We start from the raw sequence: 21,610 nt of genomic DNA on the forward strand, positions 1-21,610 counted from the left end.
TTCCATCCGAGCTCTTGATATTCATACAAGTGGTTCTCTTTTCTCCGAAGGTCTCTTTAATTTTCCTGTAGGCAGTATCTATCTTACCCCAAATGATAGATGCCTCTACATCCTTACATTTGTCCTCTAGCCATCCCTGCTTAGCCATTTTGCACTTCCTGTCGATCTCATTTTTGAGACATTTGTATTCCTTTTTGCCTGCTTCATTTACTGCATTTTTATATTTTCTCCTTTCATCAATTAAATTCAATATTTCTTCTGTTGCCCAAGGATTTCTACCAGCCCTCGTATTTTTACCTACTTGATCCTCGGCTGCCTTCACTATTTCATCCCTCAAAGCTACCCATTCTTCGTCTACTGTATTTCTTTCCCCCATTCCTGTCAATTGTTCCCTTATGCTCTCCCTGAAACTCTGTACAACCTCTGGTTCTTTCAGTTTATCCAGGTCCCATCTCTTTAAATTCCCACCTTTTTGCAGTTTCTTCAGTTTCAATCTACAGTTCATAAGCAATAGATTGTGGTCAGAGTACACATCTGCCCCTGGAAATGCCTTACAATTTAAAACCTGGTTCCTAAATCTATGTCTTACCATTATATAATCTATCTGAAATCTGCCAGTATCTCCAGGCTTCTTCCATGCATACACCCTTCTTTTATGATTCTTGAACCAAGTGTTAGCAATGATCAAGTTGTGCTCTGTGCAAAATTCTACCAAACGGCTTCCTCTTTCATTTCTCCCCCCCAATCCATATTCACCTACTACGTTTCCTTCTCTCCCTTTTCCTATTACCGAATTCCAGTCACCCATGACTATTAAATTTTCGTCTCCCTTCACTATCTGAATAATTTCTTTTATTTCATCATACATTTCTTCAATTTCTTCGTCATCTGCAGAGCTAGTTGGCATATAAACTTGAACTACTGTAGTAGACGTGGGCTTCGTGTCTATCTTGGCCACAATAATGCGTTCACTATGCCGTTTGTAGTAGCTTACCCGCATTCCTATTTTTTTTATTCATTATTAAACCTACTCCTGCATTACCCCTATTTGACTTTGTATTTATAACCCTGTATTCGCCGGACCAAACGTCTTGTTCCTCCTGCCACAGAACTTCACTAATTCCCACTATATCTAACTTTAACCTATCCATTTCCCTTTTTAAATTTTCTAACCTACCTGCCCAATTAAGGTATCTGACATTCCACACTCCGATCCGTTGAACGCCAGTTTTCTTTCTCCTGATAAGGACGTCCTCCTGAGTAGTCCCCACCCGGAGATCCGATTGGGGGACTATTTTACCTCCGGAATACTTTACCAAAGAGGACGCCATCATCATTAACCATACAGTAAAGCTGCATGCCCTTCGGGAAAAATACGGCTGTAGCTTCCCCTTGTTTTCAACCGTTCGCAGTACCAGCGCAGCATGGCCGTTTTGGTTAGTGTTACAAGGCCAGATCAGTCAATCATCCAGACTGTTGCCCCTGCAACTACTGAAAAGGCTGGTGCCCCTCTTGAGGAACCAAACATTTGTCTGGCCTCTCAACAGATACCCCTCCGTTGTCGTTGGACCTACGGTATGGCTATCTGTATGGCTGAGGCACGCAAGCCTCCCCACCAACGGCAAGGTCCATGGTTCATGCAGGGGGAGGGGGGATATTGTTAAGTGAAGAAAAAGGAAGTAACCTGACTGAGCTTAACCATTTTGGTGACTCACTGCCATCAGCGATACTGTACTTACGAACACTTCTGGCTGGAAAATCGGGAACTTTACATAAACTACAAGCTTAGAATCAAAACGACCATGTTTTACTACACAATCTTATTGGCTCTTTTATTCCAACAACCTGAAACACCTCACCATGAAATCTAAATTGTTGCAACTTTGCACTGACTTAAAGTACTGCTAGTACTGCTAGACTGACAGAGAAAATTATATGACAGAGGTTTCAATTACAAATGGATGGGTTTCTAGTTGGACATTTGCATGTTGACACACCAATCCAATTATGATGTAATCCCACAACTGTCAGAATTTCATGTGAATCCAGTACTTGCAATATATCCACCAGGAGAACCAATTGCTTTCACATTTTTACTATCCCTTCAAGTTGTATTTCCTTAATTCTTTCATTCATCCTAAATTACTGCACTTCTCATGCTTTAAACACGCTAAAGTAATTTTCAGCTATTCCTTCCCTTTCCTGCAGTTGAGATGTTATGAGGCAACCTACATATTCCCACATTTAAGCAATACACAATGGCAAAGAAGTGAAAATAAGCCCCCTAAGTTTCTGAACTTAATTCTGGTTGTAATTTCATAGGCAAGCAGGTAAAGAAAGTAGTTAAATGTTCTAAACAGACCTAAGGAAAGTTTAAAAATAATTGAACAATGTTATGAAAAGGATAGTTGCTTCTCACCATATAGTGCAGCTGCAGAGTTGCAGACAGGCACAACAAACTGACTGCCACAAAATAAGCTTTCGTTCAACAAAGCCACTGTCAAAAAGTCCCAAGACTGCAGTCTCTGCCAGCTGAAACCACACCTATCCTTTTCATAATATTGTTACATTCCATCCTGGATTTTCCACTGTTTAACTGAACGATGTGTGCTTCAAGAATGTGTGGGCATTAATATGAACAGTGAATCATCTGATACATATTTCAAGTGTGTTTGCACTGTCTTAGTTAAAAACAAAGGACACATATACATATTCCTAGCAGTTTACAGTTACTCATTGTAATTAACTGTTATATTGTGTGCTTAAAGAACTGTATTTTCACACAACGTTTGGTGACACAGTTGCCGAATCACACACCGGAATGGTCATATTGTATGCTGGAAAAATTGAGTTGCATGCCAGAATGACAAAATGCACTCTATGAATGTTTTTGCATCAACCATCTCATGTAGAATTACTAGTGACGAACTGTGTCGCATAATCAACATCTGCTATAACAAACATACAGAATCCTATAAGCTCTGACTTTCCAGTGGGAAACTGGATGTTTAGTCCGATTGCAGTAAAAAACCAGCTCTGCTTGTCATATAATCCAGAACTGTGGTTTGCGCAACTCGAGAGCCAATCTGTCTAGGCCCACATCACAATGGAGAAAACTAAATACAGTTATGTGGTGGCTAGACATAATAAGCAAATGGCTACAGAAATATAAGACATCCTAGCTTTAGCATCAAGCACTGAAGAACATACTACTCTCAAGCTCGCACTTGTCGCAGTCAGAAGCTAAGCAAGTTGAAAAATTGCTCCGCACTGAAGAACTTTGTGCCATTGTGACCACCTGAACTCCTTTGTTGTTTTTGGAAACCGGCAGGCAACGCAAATTACAACAATGTTCTGCAGAATATATGGCTGTTTCACATACCTGCAGATGCACAGAAAATACTCACAGTTTGCAATGGTGACATAGGTGTCTCGATCAAACTGATGACCATAGTTGAGAGGTATCCATCAATTGAAATCGCAACTGCCTTCACCAGAGCAGACTTCTCTGGAAGCACTATAAGCATAGCAGCTGAACACTAACGAAGTTACAGCTACACAAATATGGCACTCCACACATGGACTGACAACAATCCTCTTGTAGCAGAAACAGGTATTTGCCCACCACGGAGAACATCTACTCGTTTCATAAAAAATTTAGAGCTGTTATTGTAGAGACTACATGTTAGCTCATCCTCTTCCTTAAACACATCCCAGTTACGGTAGACTGTGCCATCAATTACAATTAGAGCCATTTTACAGCAACATGTACAGCACAACTAGCAACCACTAGCTTTTTTCAGCAAGAAATTATCACCTTTGCCAGCAAATAGGTGAACATACAAATGTGAGCTCCATGGAAAATATATGCCTCAATCAACAAGTTTAGGCATGTGCTTGAAGGCAGATATGATTCTCAGGACCATAAGCCATTTGTATTCACTCTTTGTCACAAGCCAGACAAGGCATCTTTGCACCAGTTATAGCATCTGAACTTTACTGCACAATTTACTATGGTTATTCATCATGTTATTAATGGGCAGAATAGTCTGGCAGATGAGCTACCTCACACTGACACTGTCATGAAGGTATTTTGAATTCACAACAGCTGCCAATGTCCAGGAAGGAGGCAGCGAGCTGAAGGTATGCCAGACTTACTGCTCCAACACCTCCAAATAAAGAGCTCAAACACAGCTCTATACTGTAACTTACCAACACCACAAACATGACTATTATGGCACATTTTCACAAACAAGCAATTTCATCTCTTCACTGTCCCCCTCAGCTGGGAGTATGGGCTACTGTGCAACTGATGCAGAATGTATTTCTTTGGCCAAACATTGAAGATTGTACGGCATTTGTTCAGCAGTGCAATGCTTGAGAGCACAACAAATTAACTTAGCGTGTAACAACTCCACTTAGTACTATCACCCCTATCACCCTACTGAGTCGGTGCTTTGACTATGACCACAAAGAAATCATTTGGCCTTTGTCACCATCAAAAGGGTACCAACAATGCCTGACAGTGACTGACATTTTCTCTCGTTGACCTGAAATCCATCCTATGGAAGACACAATGATTGCTAATGTAATAACGACCTTATTCCGCGAGTGAATCCCGCACTTCATATTTCCTGTCCATGTCACTTCTAATCAGGGCCAGCAATTTGAGTTGCATCTTTAAAGTACTCTCAGTGCTGCTCAGAGTAAGCGATATTTGGACCTTGCCTATCACTTCACCATTAACTGTCTCATCAAATGGCTTCATCAGCAATTTAAGGCCTCGCTCACATTCCATGCGACAGAGCATTGGACTGACAGCCTACCTATGGTTCTATCAGGACTTCTTCAAAGAAGATCTCAGTGCAACAATGGCTCAATTAGTGTATGATCAGACACTTCAACTACTGGAAGAGTTCTTCACAGACTCATCAAAAATTATTATTGGAGCCTTGGACTTTGATCAACATCTTATGCACCACTCGATCTTCTGCCACAATATCCATCAACAGACTCACACCAGCCTTCACACCAGTTAACACTGAGATGTCACCAACAAGTAATTCTGTGTGGACACTGGATACATGTAATCTTCCACTGCTGCTGCCTGAAAGTGAACAAGTAATAACTTGTTTTGAATGCCACATACTATTCAACGCTGAATATTGTTGACACTTGGGGCAGGTGAATGGGAGTGATGTGGACAGCGAATTGTCTGCTACGTATTTCATGTGTGCAGTGCAAGCTCTCTTAATCTTTGCACTGCCTCTGAGCTACATACAAAGGATGGATACAGATGCTCTCACCAGTCTTGTGATTACTCACTTCAATTAACTGTTATGTTGTGTGTTAAACTGCATTTTCAGATGACATATTTAAGAGAGTAGTCAGGACTTTTTCCAGTATGGAAGACTTACCACAGCAACCCACCTACAAACAAAGTCGTTAAGAGAGTTGGCATTACAATAATGAAAGGCAAGCCAAAGGTTTTATTAACTCAATGGTCATATAAAGTCTACTCGCAAAGCTCTGGAAATTTTCCTTCATTACTTTAGTTAAAAATATTTTACATTACACTTTTTGCTTCAATCTAAATTACTTTTTCTCACTCCATGTCTTCACTCAGTTGGGCCATTATACTAAACCTGCAGCAACTCTTCATCCAAAAAAATTTCATTCCTTGTTGCCTAAGCGAAGATAAAAAAAGCATGTAAGAACATAGCCACAGGACGACTGTGAATGGATTGATTTTTTAATGTTTCTCCACCTTGAAGCACGTATTATTCCACTTCATTATAATTGATGTTTGTGATAATATCTTACACAGTTCTCAAGTCAAGTAAATCATATTTAGCCAATGTTTTGGCTGGCTTCCTACTTGTTCTCCATCGGAACACAACAGAACACATTTCCACTCAACTCCAAAAACACATATATGTCATTAGCAAACTGTTTAGCCTTCAAACATCAACTTATTGTGTTTTCATTTGGATGGGAAAGAGACAGACACAAAGCCATGATTTGTAGTCTGTAACAATCTAGCATACACATTGAGACATGCACCTTTAAAATTTTTTGAGCATTTTATCAGATCATGAGATGGTACTTTCAAAAACACATCCATCAATTGCAGCAACCATAAAGAGAATGTATTCATTAAATGTGATTCTCCAAAATGGTGTGGAATGCAGAGTTTCTTTAACTGACAGTGTGATTATACCAGTTTTTTGGAACTGTAGCAACAACAGAATGTCTCCACTAGCTGAAATATAGTGACCTAAAACACCCCTCTCCTCCATGCACGAGAGAGTGCAATTCCAATAAGCAGTTTGAGCTTCTGCAGAGTTACCATCAAGCATTCTGCCACAATGTGCATCGACTCATTTACTGTAGTGTTCACCTTCGCACATGCAGAGGCGGACCATGCTGTATAACTTATACAACAACAGACTCAGTCAATACCAAAACAGTAATTCGCAGTAGCTGCCTATCACCACACAATGCCCTGCTTTTGGGAGGCCTAACAGTGCTGTTCATGGAACTTTTGTGTTAATACAGTACTGCCTGAATATCCTAGTGAGATCTATAGTCAACTAGATTTTGGGGTGTCTACAGTACTTTAGTTGTTCACCTTGCCGCGTCACATGGAGCCCTTTCCTGTGTGTCTGTCATATGGAAAGCACAGACTTTTATCTTGCAGGACTTTAGCTTCAAGTGGTTAACCTAATAATACATGCAGAACACATCCAGAATCTACCTAAATTTCTTTTCTGTCCCAGGAAGCACAAACCTTGAGCTATCAACAACATACAGAAATAATCTGGTGGAATTTGGGATCAGGACAATTTTTTGTTATGGAGGAATGTGCTCAGCAGCCGTGTCAAGTGGTGGTCCCACATCAGATTTTACGGTTTAATCAGTAGTTTGCCTCCCATTCACGGTGTCATGTGAATGTGTCACAACGATGAAGGTGACTTTGGAAAAACTGAATCTTATCACCTTATATGACATAAACATACTTGTTTCTATTTCAGCATTCACAGGATTATTCGCCTTCCTTTAGAGCAGTGAGGTACAACTAAGGAAGACAGCCTTCAGTGACAGATTTGTCACAACAATGAATGTAATCTGAAAATAGTTTCATATATAACAAAATTACAAAAAAGAAAAACACTTCACAAACTTCACAGAAGAAAATACAGTTTACCACCATGGAATATGTAGACAATACATCTGACAAAACCGAAAATATTTCAAAATAATACAGTAAGTAACATTAAAACACCAATACAATATAAATTACCAACGTAGAACACTCACAAGTTTAATTGTTGACAAATAGCCTGTTGACTTCTGTCTCTTCATAAGTTTATGAAGTTTCATGTCCCAAGTGTGATATGAAATACACAGGGCAAACATGTAGATCATTCAAAATGCCATTTAAAAAATGCTCCCTATTCAAGAACAGTTAAATGTTTTACATGTAACAGAAATAAGTAGACAGACATTTTAGAAGAAATGGAGATTTACTTTTCAAGAATGAAAAACCGTAACTTTCAGTTTTGTATTTGATTTTTTGTTATTTGTGCCATGGTCATATACGTTACAATATTATTATACAGCTATTGCTTTGCATTTTGTGTTAATAAAATTGTGCATTTCTGTACAGACTGCTTCAACAATTACAAGTTGCACACTAGCCATATATCATCCGGCAATGAGAATTCAAAGAATTCTGTTTGTCAGCAGGGCAGTGACTACATTTAAGACGACTGTGCAAAATTCTCTGCTTTCTCAGAAACTTCCTAAAACTTTTGTTGAATCAAGGTGGATCCTTTCCCTCCCCTATATTTTTGCTAAGCACGTATTTCTCTAGTATGTGGTGGATAACACCTTTAAATTCCAACCAAAGATGCTCAATATCTGTGTCCCACAATGAATGCTTGAAGCTGCCTATGAAGATAGATGAAACAAATGACAAGCTGGTGACCAAAAATGGACACAGAAGTTGAGAAATGGTTTCACAATGTGAATCTTGTCAAATAGCAATACCCAATCACAAAAAGGATATTCTAAATTAACCTTCACCATCCCCAAGCAACATAATCATGGGAAAGAATTCACACTGATTTTGCTTGACCATTTAGGAAAGCATACTGGATCATGTGTTGACACACAATCACAGCTCCTAAACATATTTGACACAAACTTCAGGAACGATGCTACAAGCAGGGGGGGGGGGGGGGGGGGGGGGGGGTTGTTATCCGACGCCTCCTGAGAAGTGCTGTCCCAAAATTTTGATAGTAAATCTCTCTATGATGCCCAATGCTCTCTTTTAACGTCTGCCAGTGGAGTTCGTTCAGAATCTCCATAACACTCTCTCACCAGCTAAACGATCCTGTGACAAAACATGACGCTCTTTGTTGGATCTTCTCTATCTCCTCTATTAGTCCTACCTGATAGGGATCCCAGAAAGATGAACAACATTCAAGAATCGGGTGAACTAGTGCCTTATAAGCCACTTCTTTCATGGATGAGTTACATTTCCTTAAGATTCTTCTGATTAATCTGAGCCTGATGTCTGCTTTTCCCACTACCTGTTTTATAAGGTCATTCCACTTAAGGTTGCTTAGGACAGTTACGCCTAGATATTTTACGGCAGATGCTGTTGCCAGCTGTTTGTCACTGATAATGTGGCTGTACAGTAGTGGATTTCTTTTCTGAGGATCAGCTAGGATAACACGTAGGTTTTCAATATGTCTCAAAATGAATTGCCTGCTATCATTGGTTGTTCAAGGAAAATGGGCTGTGCACTTACTTGTATGAACCGCACACAAAACATTCACTTTTGGCGAGTCTCACATACTCTTATGTAGTTTCTCACTTCCCCAGATACGGACAGTGAACGCGTTCACCTTGCCACTTACATTGATAGTGGCTTCATAGCACAAGATAAGTCTTTGTACAAAACCAGTGTCCTCCACTCTTAACTGCAGCTCTTCACAGACCTCAAGTCTTCACTTATTTGCTGATGTAAGGACCTGCACTCATCACACTTGTACAGTTTGAAACTTAGCCATTTATGTAACACTTTCTATACTGTAATCTTTGGCATGCACAATTCCCTGCTTGCTTTAGTAAGTGACTTGTGGCGCCTTCACTGAAACACCTTGCACACACTCAACGCATCAGACACATGAGGAGGACCAGGACTCTTCCCCTTACAAAAGCTTCAGGTTTCCATGAACTGTTGGTACCATGTATCTATGTTATTACTGTGCCCGAAACTCGCACTGCACTGTAACCACAGCTCTGGACACCTCAAAATTGAGCACACAGAAAGCCCTTTTCCTGTTGCAATGCAATCCTGGAAACACACACTACGCCTGCGCAGTAAGCCTCACAAATAAAAATCAGGTAGCATATCAAAAGATTGTACAGTTTCCTACTTATGCTTTTAAGATTTGCCCACAAAGTAATAAATCGGCTTATTATTAATTTTTTAAAAAAGCAGCTCATGTACATTGTTACTAAAAAATATAAATACAATTAATTTACCCCTTTTTCTACATCACTTTAGTAATCTCTTACTCTAATGAATGTAAGCATAAAATCTGCCGAAGTAGACATTCCTTTTGCAAATATAGAAATTTATCAAGAGATATAATATTTCAAACTACAGTCGCCTCGACCTCTATCGAATGTTATCTTCACACTGCCTGTTTGCTTGCCACTTCATGGGTCAGGTTGTGCATCAAATACCACCCCCCCCCCCCCCCTCTCTCTCTCTCTCTCTCTCTCTCTCTCTCTCTCTCTCGTTAAGTGCATCAACTTGTTTACCTCCCCTCTTCTATATCAACTACATCACTACATTTGTTCATCTCTTTCTGGTTCTTCCTCGTGGTCCCTTCCAGAAAATATTTTTTGCACACTCACCTCTCCTATTCTGTCCATAACATGTCTTACCTTCAAAACATCTTTCAAGTTTCATCTCTACTGTCTGCATTCTGCTCTCTTCCCACTTTCTTTTTGTCTATGTGCCAGCTGCATATGCTATAATGTGTTCATAAATTGAAAACATAACTTTTCTTATATTTCTTTGGGAGCATGTTTCACTGTATATCCATTACACTCTGGCAGAAACTGTTTGCTTGTTGTATTCTTTATTCAATTTCTTCTGCTATCTTGCCATTATTTGTCATCACACTTCAGTACTTTAAACTTTTGATCACTTCCAAAAATTTTCCGCTCAATTTTATCTTTTCCCTTGTCATGAATAATGTTTTGCTCTTCTCTGTGTTTACTAGCATCCCAGATGTTTTCTTTAAGTTGCTTCCATAGATCATCTTGCCTATGCACTTCCATTTTTCCTCACCCATCAACAGTGAGTCATCTGCAAATAACATGGCTTTCGTAGCATATCTTCCTAATTTTTGTTTAATGTTCTTATGAATTTTGACCATGACTATGATGGTTTTACGTGCTAAAGAACACTTCTTTGTATCCCACACTACAATCTGCCAAACATCACACCTGTTACATAATTATTTTTGTATTCAATCATCAAACGCTGATCATGTACATACTATGGGTTTTGATAACTGCACCAATGAATGTACACAATAATAAAATATTAAATTTAAAATTACATCTTAAGTTTACGATATCACAGTATTATAGACTACTTCTACCTCATATACAAAGATGATAATTGGTTTTGTACCATCTTTCTAAGGAACTGTACTATACATGACAGAACTGCCAGTGGCAGTTCATTGTACAGCTTTATGCCAGTATATTAAAACTATTTTGATACTTAATTAACCAAATAAATTGTAAATTGATGATTTTGAGCATGAGCACTTGCACTTTTTCAGGCTTCTGCTTGTGAGCAGAGCAGCTACAACATGGCAGGGAGTGAGGAGAAAGCATGTTAACACTGGCCGTGACAACATAAAGGGCTTGCTGTGAAATAGGGGAGAGTCAGTTTTAAGAGTAGCGACGCTTAATTTCAGCAATGACAAGGGATAGTAGTGTGACACAGACACTATGTTTGCACTTCCATCTGCATTGCAAAGGATCTTCAGATGCATGGTACTGTTTCAAACGTGTCAATCTTGCAACACATATAGCAGATGTCACATGATGTTCACAGTCAGCTTGTAAATCTTTGTGAACAGTTTGTTACAGCTCAACTAGCCATTTTTATCAGAGGCACAAACAGTGAACCTGGAGTCACAGAAAGCTCCTAGACTTCATAGCAATGGAGAAATGTAGAAAATATATATGTTTATCATGAAATTTATAAGTGTCTGTGTCTACAGACACAGCACCAGTCATGTTGGATATAAATCATGATTCCAACCACAACTGAATGAGAAAATGAAAAAGCTGGGAGAACACCAAGAAATAAGAGGGGTTCACTACATGACTCAGCAGAAAAATTTATGTGCAAATAATGTCACTTTGAAAAATGAACTAAGTAGGAGCACCAATCTGAGAACTTTCTTGAAGACATCAACCTTCAGCAAGAAAGTCTGTGAGGTGCACTGGCTTGTTCCTGAACTTAAACAGCTTTTGTAGAAAAGCTAACTAGCTTTCCTTGTCAGTATGAGCAGCCATCTGAAATACTCTAACACTTCACATGTTCAAGGTAAGGATCTGTTGATAACACATTTCATTGATTGTGCGCACACATTCAAAACAAAATTCTCACTTTGGGAGAATCAAGTGGACAAGGGAAATGCAGTTCTTTTTTCAAAATTATCTTGACTGAAGTACTATGGTATTGACAAACTTCAAATGCTATCCACCGATTTATCTTACCATTAAGGAAGAATTCCTGTTTTGATTTAAGGATTTGACAGAGCTGGAGGGTGTTTTTCGTCCCTATATTCAGTGAATACTGAAAAGATTTGTACAGGTATGCAGCTTTAAGAAACTGACCTGTAGCACGACAGGGAAGATAAAGACAAATTTAAAAACAAGATATATGTTCTACACTTCTACAAGCATTTCCCTCACAGTCAGTTTCTTCATTTGCAGAAGGTGGCTGCAATTTAATATTAATGCTTGATTGCATGTACATCTTTAAACAAGTGTTTCCAGCAATGAAGAACAATTAAATGCCTTTGAGATATTGTCAGACCATAATCTGAACTACACATTACATCTACAAAGCACATGAATGAATGAACCAATTGTAGATGCTTTTGTAAAAGGGAAAAAGAGCAAGAAGATTAAAGAGGGCGAGATTTGTTCAAGAATTGTTACATGTATAATGCATGATTAAGTAAAATGAGAAATACGTACCTACTTTGTAGTAAAATTATGTGGTAGTATTAAGCTTCTAGTTTACCTGGTAAATTTATAGCAATGAAACCTCATTTAAACTGATTTGCACGTTTTTTTGTGGCAAAATTAACTAGTCTAAGAAACATGCGGTATCCACATCATCTCTTTTCAAGCCTCCATACAGCTCCCCACTCCCTACCCTGCAGAGAAGTAAAGGAAATGTCCTCACTGCTTGTGGGCCTGTGCTTGCCACCTGCTTGGGGAGCCCAATGACTGAAGTCTGTCCTAAATCCATATTATTTCTGTTCTGTGAATGTGGAAAGAATTTCTGCAAGTTAAAGTCTCCATCTGATTCTTCATTGCCTTTTTATGTCTCTGAAATGTGATGGGCTTTACTATTTGTAATGCAAGTAATAAAATTTCAATTTTTATTACCAACACCCCCTCCCCCCAGTGGTTGCTTACAATCCTCCCCAATGCACAATTCCTGTGAAACTGGGAGCAATCTGAAACAATGTAAGTGTAACACATAGCACTCTTTGCTACTCTCTGTGAAATCCACTGCATTAAATATAAATTTTCTTTTGTTTTGCTATGCACTACGCTCTTACTATCTTTGTTGCCAGACAACTTAAAGTTTCAGTTTTGCAGGAATTATCCATTAAATTGGGCAGACTAAGCCACTGCGTAGAGGACAGCACAGGTCATACCATGAATTTCTTGAGGTTATGACATAACAATTAGTGTCAATACAGTTTCCATTGCACAACATTGCTTTAATGATAAGATCAGCTGAGCTGTGCTTACTAGCGTATATTTTGACAATGTGTCGACAGCAAGAGCTTCTCTGTTGCATACGCGTTCACCATGCCAACCTAGTGCTGAGTAAGAAAAGCATCCCTTCTATTCGTCAACAAAGTGAAAGGTACGTTTGAATGACTAGACTGGTAAGTATGATGTCAGTTGGCATGCTTTGCAACTGGTCATGACATGGCAACAGCTGTGCATGTTGAACTTCAGTTTTCCAAATGTTGGACATTTAGCAGGGTTTACACCCATAGACAATGTGCAGTCAGTGGCACAAGCCTTTGCAATGGAACACAATTTTCTACAACCACTTGCAATGGTTTATATTGAGTTCTGCACCCTGAAACCTATTCCTCTGTCTAGAAGCTGAAAAGGAATCTATATGGCAGTGTGTCCACTAAAAATCAACAAAAAATGCATTTAGTGGCTTTTGAATCTGGGCTACTCATTCGAAAACAAATACAAGTGAACAAAGCTACATATATCTTTGCAGCATTATGAGGACAAACCCTAAGCCTGTATCAATAACAGCAATTAGTCCACAGTACCTGTAGATTTACCATTTCCCAGAAACCTTGCAAATCTGATTCTGTCACTCTTACAGGCCCACTATTTTTTTCACATTCATCAATAAGCCCTCTGTACTGTGCAAGCTTTTCTTTGATGAGTAGTTTGGTTTGTCCAGTGGCAACATCCACCATATCATTAACCTCATTTGGTAAACTGGCCGACTGTTCTTGAGTAAATGACCATTTACTACATAAAGTCTCCAATTGTTCTATTACAGTGTTCAGTTCCTTCCTGAAACAATCAAGAGAGTGCTACAGCTGGAAGACATTCATCTGTAATTCAAAATATCTTTACACTTTTGATAATTTTACTTTTGACAATAAGTAATGAAATTGCTTCTGTGTAAACTTAACTGGCAAGCTACTTTAGTTCAGACAACTGGGAGAATTCTATGATTGACTACAGGTGGTGAGTTTATGTGTGTTTTGTGTTACTGAAGTGTTCATCATAGTTGTTCAAAATAACTTAATTCTTTTCTTTGAGAAGCTAAGGAATGGCGTGAAGAAAACAGGGAATGGTAGAAACTTTAGCTTGCCTTGCAGATGGATGATCCAGTTGACCACATACTCAGAAATATTATAGCTTCACAAGTTGCTCTGTTTACAATGAAGTTCCCAACCACCAACAATACCACTAATTTTAAAGCTGTTAATCTATAGGAAATACTGCAGCAGGAACTAGAAATGAACAGGCAGTGTAAAGGAGCATCCAATTTCTGTATAAATTGCAATCAGGTCATTCCATGTCAAGCAAACCAATCTTAGGCACTATCTCTAATTTGGATGAAATTTCATTTATTCATTCTCTCTCTACAGAAATTAGTGACCTTATTATATTTGAGTATTTTAAGTATGCTCCCATTTTTACAGCTTTTTAAAGTGATCTTGTTTTGACTTTCTAGCATTGGGAGTTAATGAAATGACATTATGGGGAGGGGGATGAAATTTAGTTGAAGGCTAAAAAAAAAACCTAATATCTTGAACTTCAAGAAAGAGCCACAGCAGAAAAAAATTACTTAATTTTCTTGTTATTTCTTTTTTTAAACATGATTCAGAATTACTCTGAATCTCATAAAAGGAAAATAGAAAATTAATGATGGATTTTTTCCTTTATTTTTATATTGTATGATAGTGATTAATGATTTTCAGACTTTAGTATATAAAATTGAACAATGGAAAATCCGGGATGGAATAACAACATGAATGGATAGATTGCTTTTCACTACACAAAGGCATTGAGCTGCAGATAGACACATAAAAAGAAAACAGAGGACAGGGAGGATAGGGAGGAGGGGAGGTGGGAAGGGGGATAGGTAATAGGGGCACAGGAGGGGGGCAGGGTGGAAAGGGGGGATAACAGGATAATAGTGGGGGTGGAGAATATGCTGTAGTGCTGCCTACAAAATTGTGTAGGGATGAGGCAAGTACAGTTTGGCAGACTGCTATGTGCAGCACCTGAAGGCTGTGCTGACGGGGAACAAGAGAGAGGCGAAACACGAGAAGGGGGAAAGAATATGCAGATGCTTTGAGGGGCAAGGGGCATGAAGGACAGGTACTAGCTATAGTTGAGGGCAGGGAGATTACAAAAACAAAGGACATGTTGTAGAGAGAACTGGTGAGGAAAGAATCCAGTTGGCACAAGCTGTGAAGCAGTTATTAAAATCAAGCACATTTTGTTGGGCAGCATGTATCGCAACTGGCTGACCCAGTTGTCTCTTCTTCACAGTTTGGTAGTCGCTGTTCATGTGGACAGAACTTGTTAGTGGTCATAGCCATACAGAATGCTGCAAAATGTTTGCAGTAAAATTGGTAGATCACGGAGATGCTTTCACAGGTGGCCCTACTTTTAATGTGACACAGCTGGAGTAAGTGATAGAGGATGTATGGTAGGATATTTGTCATTGCTGGGCATGGCTAGATTTAGTCAAAATCTTGGCGGAGAATGTGATTTAGTTGTCCCTGGGTGGTACTGGGGGATGGATGGATGGATGGATATCCTTTGGACCTATCTGCAGGTATGTGAGGAATGAAAGGTGACCAGGGAACAAGGCACAAGAAATCCTGTTTCTGGACAAGCTGGTTGAGATAGAAACTATCTGTGAAGGCCTCAGCAAGATCCTCAGTACATCTGGTGGTATTGCTATTTGCATTTTGACATTTTACCCTACTTTCTGAAGTTTAATCTTATAACTTCAAAGTTGAGTATCCTACTTCTGTTAAAGTAACACTTAAATGGCTTACAGATATTTTTACAATTCTGTCATTTCTATACCATTCTGCTCAAAATGTTTTTATCAGTATCACATCATTGTATGACTTAAACATGGTTTCATTACAAGATGTACATAACTGCAAAGGTGATAACTTTAATCAATCTTAAATACAGAGGTAGCCTGGGTTTCCTGTACAGTGACTACTACTGGAATTTGCTTTATAGCCTTTCATGTATTTTGTGTGGGTCACTGGTGGCCCAAGTGAGTTAGAGACCATAGTGTTATTTCTTTTATTCCTCCTCACAATCCTTGTCACTCTCTTTCCACCTTTGCCTTGCTGCATACTTTTCCACTTGACTCATTTCATCCAATCCCTGGTCCCAGTTGGGTTCAGTGTAAAGACAATGTTGTTCTGTGTGCATTTGTAGTTGCACTGGATACGAGTGCAAGTTCATGAGCTGATTCATTAGATGAAGTCTTAATTTATGAGCCTATCTACTTCTCAACATCTCCACTATAAACTGATTGGATCACTTCACTCATTCACTGCTTATATTCCAGATAGTATTTTCCAATATCTCCTTTACCTCTAACAATTGTCACATTTTCATAATTCTTACCTTCTCAGCTTCCTTCCATTTGATTATCTCTGAATGAATAATATCATCTTTGACTGATTGGTTCATTCATTCACTGTTATGTGCCAGTTATACCAATATCGGTACAACTGCATGTGACAAGTGAAATTCTCTTTTCCTTATTTCTTTCTTTTCTTTAATATAATTCATAACTCAATATTCTACCTTATATGCTATTTGAATAAACTACCTGAACTGTACTAAAGGTTGAGAGTATTACAAAGCTGCCAAGTTTGGAGTGCTAACAAATACCACCATGTTCTGCCTCTTCTTCAGAAAGATAAATTATTTTATTTCTGTAAACAGCTCTAGACTATGAAGGTAATTTAGATTCACCCATGTAATTCTTTTTTCTGTCATGTATAATGCCAGTTTTGAAACCAGTCTAACATATGTAAGTTTCCCTATAAATGCCATATTCATTTGTAAAGTTATGACACACTAAATGAAACAATTCAGACTCTCTAATATAGTTTATTTATTTCACAAGTTATAAAGTCTTTACCTGTATTGTGAAACATCTGTTTTTTTATCAGAAGGCACAGCTTCTGCAACTAGTGGTTCCTTATTTGGGTCCGATGTATTATAATCTAGTTTCCTTTTACTCGACAACGGATTTCCACATAGCTTTGTAGATGATGACGATGATGATGTCTCTTTTGTACTTCCTTTCCTACCACTTCTCTTTGTAATGCTGAGTGGTGTAGAGGCAGTTTCCTTTTGCTCACCTACACAAAAAAAGTTTTTGGCAATTTCTTTATGCCACCAATAGAAATGAAAATCACTGAAAGACTTTTTACAAAAAAAAAAAAAGTTCAATTTATGTGTAAACATACTAGGAGTTTACAGTATTATGAACAGGATAGATTGCTTCTCACTGTATAGTGTAAATGTTGAGTCACAAACATGCACAACAAAAAGACTGCTAAACAAGTAAGCTTTTAACCAGAAGGTCTTCTTCTGTATACCACACCACACACACACACACACACACACACACACTACACAGGTTACATTGACGGTAATGTAACAATGTTTGAATGACATTTCAACTCTTTGGGTGTACAACATCCTTATTTTATAATGCCGTCGTCATTTCAGGCTTCAGCCACTGTCAAGTACAACAATGCTGCATATAATCGGACTTTGTTAAGTGAAGTCATTGTCAAGATTTACTGAACCGGATGTCCTGGCATGTAGACAAGTACAAAAACAATGAAATGTATGGCAGACAGGTAGCAAACATGTTTACCAGCCATAAAATAACTGAGCCACAGAACAAACACTAATACAGTGCAAAATGGCTAAGCAGGGATGGCTAGAGGACAAATGTAAGGATGTAGAGGCTTATCTCACTAGGGGTAAGATAGATATTGCCTACAGGAAAATTAAAGAGACCTTTGGAGAAAAGAGAACCACTTGTACGAATATCAAGAGCTCAGATGGAAACCCTGTCCAAACCAAAGAAGGGAAAGCAGAAAGGTGGAAGGAGTATATAGAGGGTCTATACAAGGGAGATGTACTTGAGGATAATATTACGGAAATGGAAGAGAATGTAGATGAAGACGAAATGGGAGATACGATACTGAGTGAAGAGTTTGACAGAGCACTGAAAGACCTGAGTCGAAACAAGGCCCCGGGAGTAGACAACATTCCATTAAAACTACTGACAGCCTTGGGAGAGCTAGTCCTGACAAAACTCTACCATCTAGTGAGCAAGATGTATGATGCAGGTGAAGTACCCTCAGACTTCAAGAAGAATATAATAATTCCAATCCCAAAGAAAGCAGGTGTTGACAGATGTGAAAATTACCGAACTATCAGTTTAATAAGTCACAGCTGCAAAATACTAACACTAATTCTTTACAGACGAATGGAAAAACTGGTAGAAGCCGACCTCGGGGAAGATCATTTTGGATTCCGTAGAAATATTGGAACACGTGAGGCAATACTGACCTTAAGACTTATCTTAGAAGAAAGATTAAGGAGAGGCAAACCTACGTTTCTAGCATTTGTAGACTTAGAGAAAGCTTTTGACAATGTTGACTGAAATACTCTCTTTCAAATTCTGAAGGTGGCAGGGGTAAAATACAGGGAGCAAAAGGCTATTTACAATTTGTACAGAAACCAGATGGCAGTTATAAGAGTCGAGGGGCATGAAAGGGAGGCAGTGGTTGGGAAGGGAGTGAGACAGGGTTGTAGCCTCTCCCCAATGTTATTCCATCTATATATTGAGCAAGCAGTAAAGGAAACAAAAGAAAAATTCGGAGTAGGTATTAAAATCCATGGAGAAGAAATAAAAACTTTGAGGTTCACCGATGACATTGTAATTCTGTCAGAGCCACAAAGGACTTGGAAGAGCAGTTGAACGGAATGGACAGTGTCTTGAAAGGAGGATATAAGATGAACATTAACAAAAGCAAAACGAGGATAATGGAATGTAGTCTAATTAAGTCGGGTGATGCTGAGGGAATTAGATTAGGAAATGAGACACTTAAAGTAGTAAACAAGTTTTGCTATTTGGGGAGCAAAATAACTGATGATAGTCGAAGTAGAGAAGATTGAAAGGTATGTGCTGAGATTCGATCAGGATAGAGCCAGTGAAAAATGTCGATAGTAGCCAACCGCAAGGTTGGACGAGTAGTACATCTTCAAGTAGTAAGATCTTTGACAGCTGACAAAGCTAGGTGCACGCGGTAAAAGTTAGAGTAGTGGTGAGAAGATGCCCAGAGACAGGAGACATATTTCGAGTCTGAGCTAGATGCCTGCAGGAGGCAGCCGGGTCGTGACAGCATCGAAGTAAGAATTGGCGCTACACACATAATAAGCTATATATTGAGCGAAACTCGGCACATACCTGGGGAAACTAGAAAGAATAATTAATAAAATAGGTTTTCTTTGGTTAAATAATGTCTAAAAGCTAGATAGAAATCCCATTGTTCATGCAATAAGAGTTTTGTGAAACTTTCTCGTAAATCCATGCTATATAAGTTTTTTTTTAGTTTTTCACATGTGCCTTAAAAGTTTGAACAATAACTATTTTTTTCATCTCGCACCTTATGTCGTTCTCCGCATCCTGTGCTTGCATTGAACCAAAAAGTACATTAAAGTGAAGTTCCCACGAGTAAAGTTAATAATTTCATTTATCAGAGCAAAATAATCTATATGCCATTGCACAGTTGGCAAATTATTCAGATCAGGACAGAATTTTTATTAAGTAACAAACAGGGCCCAAATTAGTAAAGTTATCTAGAATGACAATTTTATGCCATTGCACTACGGCTGAGTTGAATGTATGTTTTATTATCGGCTAAACGGGAAGGAGTGCACGAGCTAAGTCCACAGACGCATTCAGATGCAGGTTGGTGACTTTCATTTATTTTTACCACTAAACTTTCATGCAGTCAGATGTGTATTTTGAGTATTAATTTTCGAACAATATTTTCATGCAGCCAGATAATGTTCAGTTCACTTAAATACACAGTCAGATGCAAGTTTTATTAAGGACTAAAGCTGTCACACGCAGTTCAGTCTAGTTTAAATAGAGATTTTTATTAACAACACTTTCAAGATATAAAATGTAGCCTGGCAATGGCAAGGAAAGCGTTTCTGAAGAACAGAAATTTGTTAACATCGAGTATAGATTTAAGTGTCAGGAAGTAGTTTCTGAAAGTATTTGTATGGAGTGTAGCCATGTATGGAAGTGAAACATGGACAATAAATAGTTTGGACAGTAAAATAATAGAAGTTTTTGAAATGTGGTGCTACAGAAGAATACTGAAGATTAGATGGGTAGATCACATAACTAATGAGGAGGTATTGAATAGAATTGGGGAGAAGAGAAGTTTGTGGCACAACTTGACTAGAAGAAGGGATCGGTTGGTAGGACATGTTCTGAGGCATCAAGGGATCACCAAGTTAGTACTGTAGGGCAGCGTGGAGGGTAAAAAGTCGTAAGAGGGAGACAAAGAGATGAATACACTAAGCAGATTCAGAAGGATGTAGGTTGCAGTAGGTACTGGGAGATGAAGAAACTTGCACGGGATAGAGTAGCCTGGAGATCTGCATCAAACCAGTCTCAGGACTGAAGACAACAACAACAACAACAACAACAACAACATGTGCATGGTGCTATGCTGTGATGTACAACTCTAGAGGAGTGATTAGCCCTACATCTTCTGAACAACGAATGATACTCGCAATCAAAAGTTGTTACATAACAAGAAAATAGTAACATAAATTAACCAAATATAAGTGTTTAAATATTATATGTGGGTTTTATTTTTATTTTGTATGTGGTGAATTCTATCAAGGGGCAACATGTGTCTTCTGCACACGACGGTGATTACAGAAGTTCACGAGAGAGAAGACCGTAGTCCGTGGAACACCACCATCCTGACCTGGAGAAGCACAGACTTTCAAAGAGAGTGCGCTAAACGATCTCTGCATCCACAATACGCTTTTATATCGTTCCGCTTTTCATAATTACGATGATTTTTTGTAATTAAGCCTCAGGAACAGTTATAACTGTGTCAACATGTCCAAACGGGACAACTGAGGTGTGTGTATCATCATCTCATTAAGTACGATATAAAATTGTTAGTCTGCACCTTAAAATTTTTTTTTATAAAGAATGTTGTGTTTCATGACATTTTGACCTGCTAAATGATGGCATATATTGTACAATCACGACTATTTATGTATTTGCCTTCTTGGTTTCAACGTTAATATTTTACGTAAATTAAGGCCTTCACACCTTTGACTTCCCACGCCAGATGGTGGTTACTATGCTATAACAAATTTTGTTATATTTGATGCTGTTTTATTAGTATATTTTTCTTTTCTACTAGTCCTGTAATTTGACACCTTATAATCTACCACTTGATTTTTATTCTTACATGTTTTTCTTTTCTTTTTTAAGTTGTTTTGAAAATAACACACCAGAGTATGTTGTAAAATGTGCATTTCCCCCTTCCTTTTTGCTAAGCGTTTTTAATGTACAATTTTAAATTTGAAATATTCAATTAATGATTTCCAAGTGCACATTTGGTATTTTGTGGTAATCTCTCGCCAAATAAAGTAATGTTAA

At 38.4% G+C, this 21,610-nt stretch overlaps 1 protein-coding gene across 1 annotated transcript in view; it reads right to left on the reverse strand.

The window, feature by feature from the left end:
- The window catches only part of LOC124606749 (disks large-associated protein 5-like), a 168,092-nt gene that overhangs the window by 89,231 nt on the left and 57,251 nt on the right, over nucleotides 1-21,610 (reverse strand). Inside the window, exons 4-5 of the mRNA XM_047138795.1 lie at nucleotides 17,027-17,249; nucleotides 13,650-13,902 (exon numbers count right to left, since the gene is read on the reverse strand). Of these exons, the coding sequence (XP_046994751.1) occupies nucleotides 13,650-13,902; nucleotides 17,027-17,249 (476 nt within the window). The remainder of the gene's footprint in view (nucleotides 1-13,649; nucleotides 13,903-17,026; nucleotides 17,250-21,610) is intronic.

This window comes from Schistocerca americana, chromosome 3, assembly GCF_021461395.2.
Source record: "Schistocerca americana isolate TAMUIC-IGC-003095 chromosome 3, iqSchAmer2.1, whole genome shotgun sequence".
Classification (NCBI taxonomy): Eukaryota; Metazoa; Arthropoda; class Insecta; order Orthoptera; family Acrididae; genus Schistocerca; species Schistocerca americana.